Source organism: Penaeus vannamei, chromosome 30 (assembly GCF_042767895.1).
Source record: "Penaeus vannamei isolate JL-2024 chromosome 30, ASM4276789v1, whole genome shotgun sequence".
Taxonomy (NCBI): Eukaryota; Metazoa; Arthropoda; class Malacostraca; order Decapoda; family Penaeidae; genus Penaeus; species Penaeus vannamei.
In genome coordinates this window covers 22,090,291-22,092,790 of record NC_091578.1, presented here as the reverse complement: position 1 = coordinate 22,092,790, position 2,500 = coordinate 22,090,291, and the positions used below count along the sequence as shown (strand labels likewise).

At 55.8% G+C, this 2,500-nt stretch overlaps 1 protein-coding gene across 6 annotated transcripts in view; it reads right to left on the bottom strand.

Annotated features, from left to right (window-relative positions):
• LOC113806028 (protein FAM13A) overlaps positions 1-2,500 on the bottom strand; it is a 141,070-nt gene that overhangs the window by 1,755 nt on the left and 136,815 nt on the right. For 4 of the 6 annotated variants that reach the window (XM_070143142.1, XM_070143144.1, XM_027357123.2 and 1 more), the window contains 5 exons: positions 2,367-2,500; positions 1,951-2,078; positions 1,489-1,808; positions 1,019-1,377; positions 1-897 (listed from right to left, as the gene is read on the bottom strand). The exon at positions 1-897 is cut by the window's left edge and continues 1,755 nt beyond it; the exon at positions 2,367-2,500 is cut by the window's right edge and continues 34 nt beyond it. In XM_070143142.1, the coding sequence (XP_069999243.1) occupies positions 394-897; positions 1,019-1,377; positions 1,489-1,808; positions 1,951-2,078; positions 2,367-2,500 (1,445 nt within the window). In that variant the 3' untranslated portion in view covers positions 1-393. The remainder of the gene's footprint in view (positions 898-1,018; positions 1,378-1,488; positions 1,809-1,950; positions 2,079-2,366) is intronic. The other 2 variants (XM_070143143.1, XM_070143145.1) reach the window with 1 other exon arrangement.

The window sequence follows — 2,500 nt, the reverse complement described above, 5'->3', positions numbered from 1 at the left end:
GATTCAAAACAAGGGATTTTCTATCTTAATTAATCTTTAAACCATATTGGGAACTTTGACAACTATCTGTATCACAGTTCATGCATAATCAGTGCCTGTCGCTATAAACAGAGCACGGAACATGGACTGGGACGTCCTTCCCTTGTGTCCTCCATAAACCTCGCTCTTCTGCTAGTACAGCAAAATAGACATTCTGTAAACGAGTTGCATCACTGGACGATCCTTTCTCATCGAGTGACGTCTAATACAGCTCAGCCTACCTCGTCCTAATCCACTTACAGTAAACATTTACTGCCTTTTAATATAATGTAAGCACATTACAAACTTCTGCTTTCCCCAAAAAATAAGCTCTTCTATCAGCACTTATCCTAGGGTAGTTGAATGTAAAAATACTCAGACCTTGTGAGGCTCGTGTTTGGACAAAAGGGCCTCAAGCAGCCTCAACTTCGCCTTTGCGTGCTTGTAATCCAGGTAAGTCTGCTCCATGGGGCCCCGGTCTTCCTTCTGGACCTTCCTCCCCAAGTCCCTCTCGAAGTTCTCCTCGAACTCGCGCAGTGCTCGCCGAAGCTTCTTCTTCTCGTCACGTGCCTCCTTCTTCCTCTCCCGCAGCTCGCTCAGGGGCAGCGCGTGCAGGTCCCCGAGGGGCACGCCACGCCGGGTGTCCTTGGGGTCGTCCCCGGGCATCGTCGTGGTCGTCGTTGTCGTGGTGGTCATCTGGGGCGCCTCGAAGACCGGGGATTCGAAGACGGGAGGGGTGGAGGGCGGGGAAGGCGGCAGGGAGATCTTTTCGATTTCGTCGCCTTGTAGCGAGCCCCGGTGCTGGGGCGAGGCCAGCGTGAAGTCCATCGCCTCGTGCTCCAGGATCGGGGCCAGCTCCACCATGTTCTCCTTGGCTCTCTGGTAGGCAAAGAGAACAAATAATTAAGAAACTGTATAGTCACATGGCGGAAACAAACGTGTACCATTCTGATAAAGAAACACAATCCCTGGCCTGGTGCGACAGGAGCCGCCCACTCACCGAACTCGATCTCATGACAATCCTCTTGACTTGGCGGTATCTGTCGTACAGGGGTCGTGCTAGGTCTCTGTCCTCTCTCGTGGTGGGCCGTCCGTGAACCGATTCATAGTACAGGAGCGCCTTCTGCAGAGCGGTCTTCTCCTCCTGCATCTCCGTCTTGTTCATGTTAGTGAGTTCCGTGGGGCGTCCCGAGGCCGACCTCTTCTCCCGCAGTCTGTCCTCCACCTGGCGGATGGTGTCTGCCGTGCCGGAGGTGTTCTTGGGCCTGGCGTTGGGGTTGGTCGACTCCTGGCAGCGGAGCAGCGACAGCGGGAACACCGTGGGTACCGACATCATGCCGGCGACGTCGTCCTTCATCTCTGCAATGGGGAAACGGAACATGAAACAATGCTAAGGAGCCAAGAGGCGTGGGCCAAATTCTTTTCACAAAAGGGAAAGAGGGAGACGGAAGGAGGGCGCACACTACTCACGCTTGAGTTCCTTGCGGGCCTTGCTGAGCTCGCTCATGTACTTCTTGATCTCTTTGTGCTTCATCTTCTCACTGTGCGAAGGGCGGTAGCCGAAGGCCGACTCGAACTCCTCCTCGTAGCGCTTGATCTTCTTCTTGATCGAGTTGATGTTCTTCATGAGGATCTTGACCGCCCCTTGGCCCGGCGGCGTCTTGTAGTCGTCGGACCCGTTGGCCGGACCCACGTCCTTGAACGCCTCCGAGGCGCGCGGCGACAGGATGATGTCGTCCTCGTCGCTGCGGTACCAGTTGCTCTGCATTGTGCTCTCGTCGTCGAAGCGGCTGCGGACATTTCGGAGAACGTTAGTTTTCCCTTCACAAGGGACATATCGCCCTTTTTCATTCAATTATTCCTTTCTAACCTGGCAACTAAAGCAGCCTCCCTTGGCCGCTTCAGGAGCCCAAGAGATCGAGATGGTCTCACCTGTAGCGGGGCGCCGTGCGGTGCCACGAGTCGCAATGGGAGGACTCGCGCATGCCCCACGAGCCGCGGTCGCTCGTCACGGGCTCGCCGGCGTTCAGCAGCTCGCTCAAGCCCAGCGATGGCTCGCGCTGGAGGGAGGAAGCAAGGTATGTAAGGACACGAGGAAATCGACTGTTTTTTAATAGGTGTAAAGATTCATTTTGAGTAAATAAATATACCAACATGAAATGTACCAACACCTATAACACACGCAGGCACACACACACAAACGTCCTCTCCTTTTATCCTTGACGTTTTCTCCATTCGCCCGTCACACAACCACCCGCAACCACACAACCAAACCCACCCACGGACTCTCGCTGCCTCTCCCGCCCCTCCCCACCCCAAGCCGCAGTCCGCCCCTCCCCTCCACTCACACTGACGGGCGACGAGGGCCTGACGGACCCGGTGGCTGGCTGGCACGACACGACGTCCGAGGGCACGGGGTCGTAGCGGGTCGGCTCCTCCTCCTCGGACGTCAACGACCTCAGGTAGGACGATGACCTTTCGT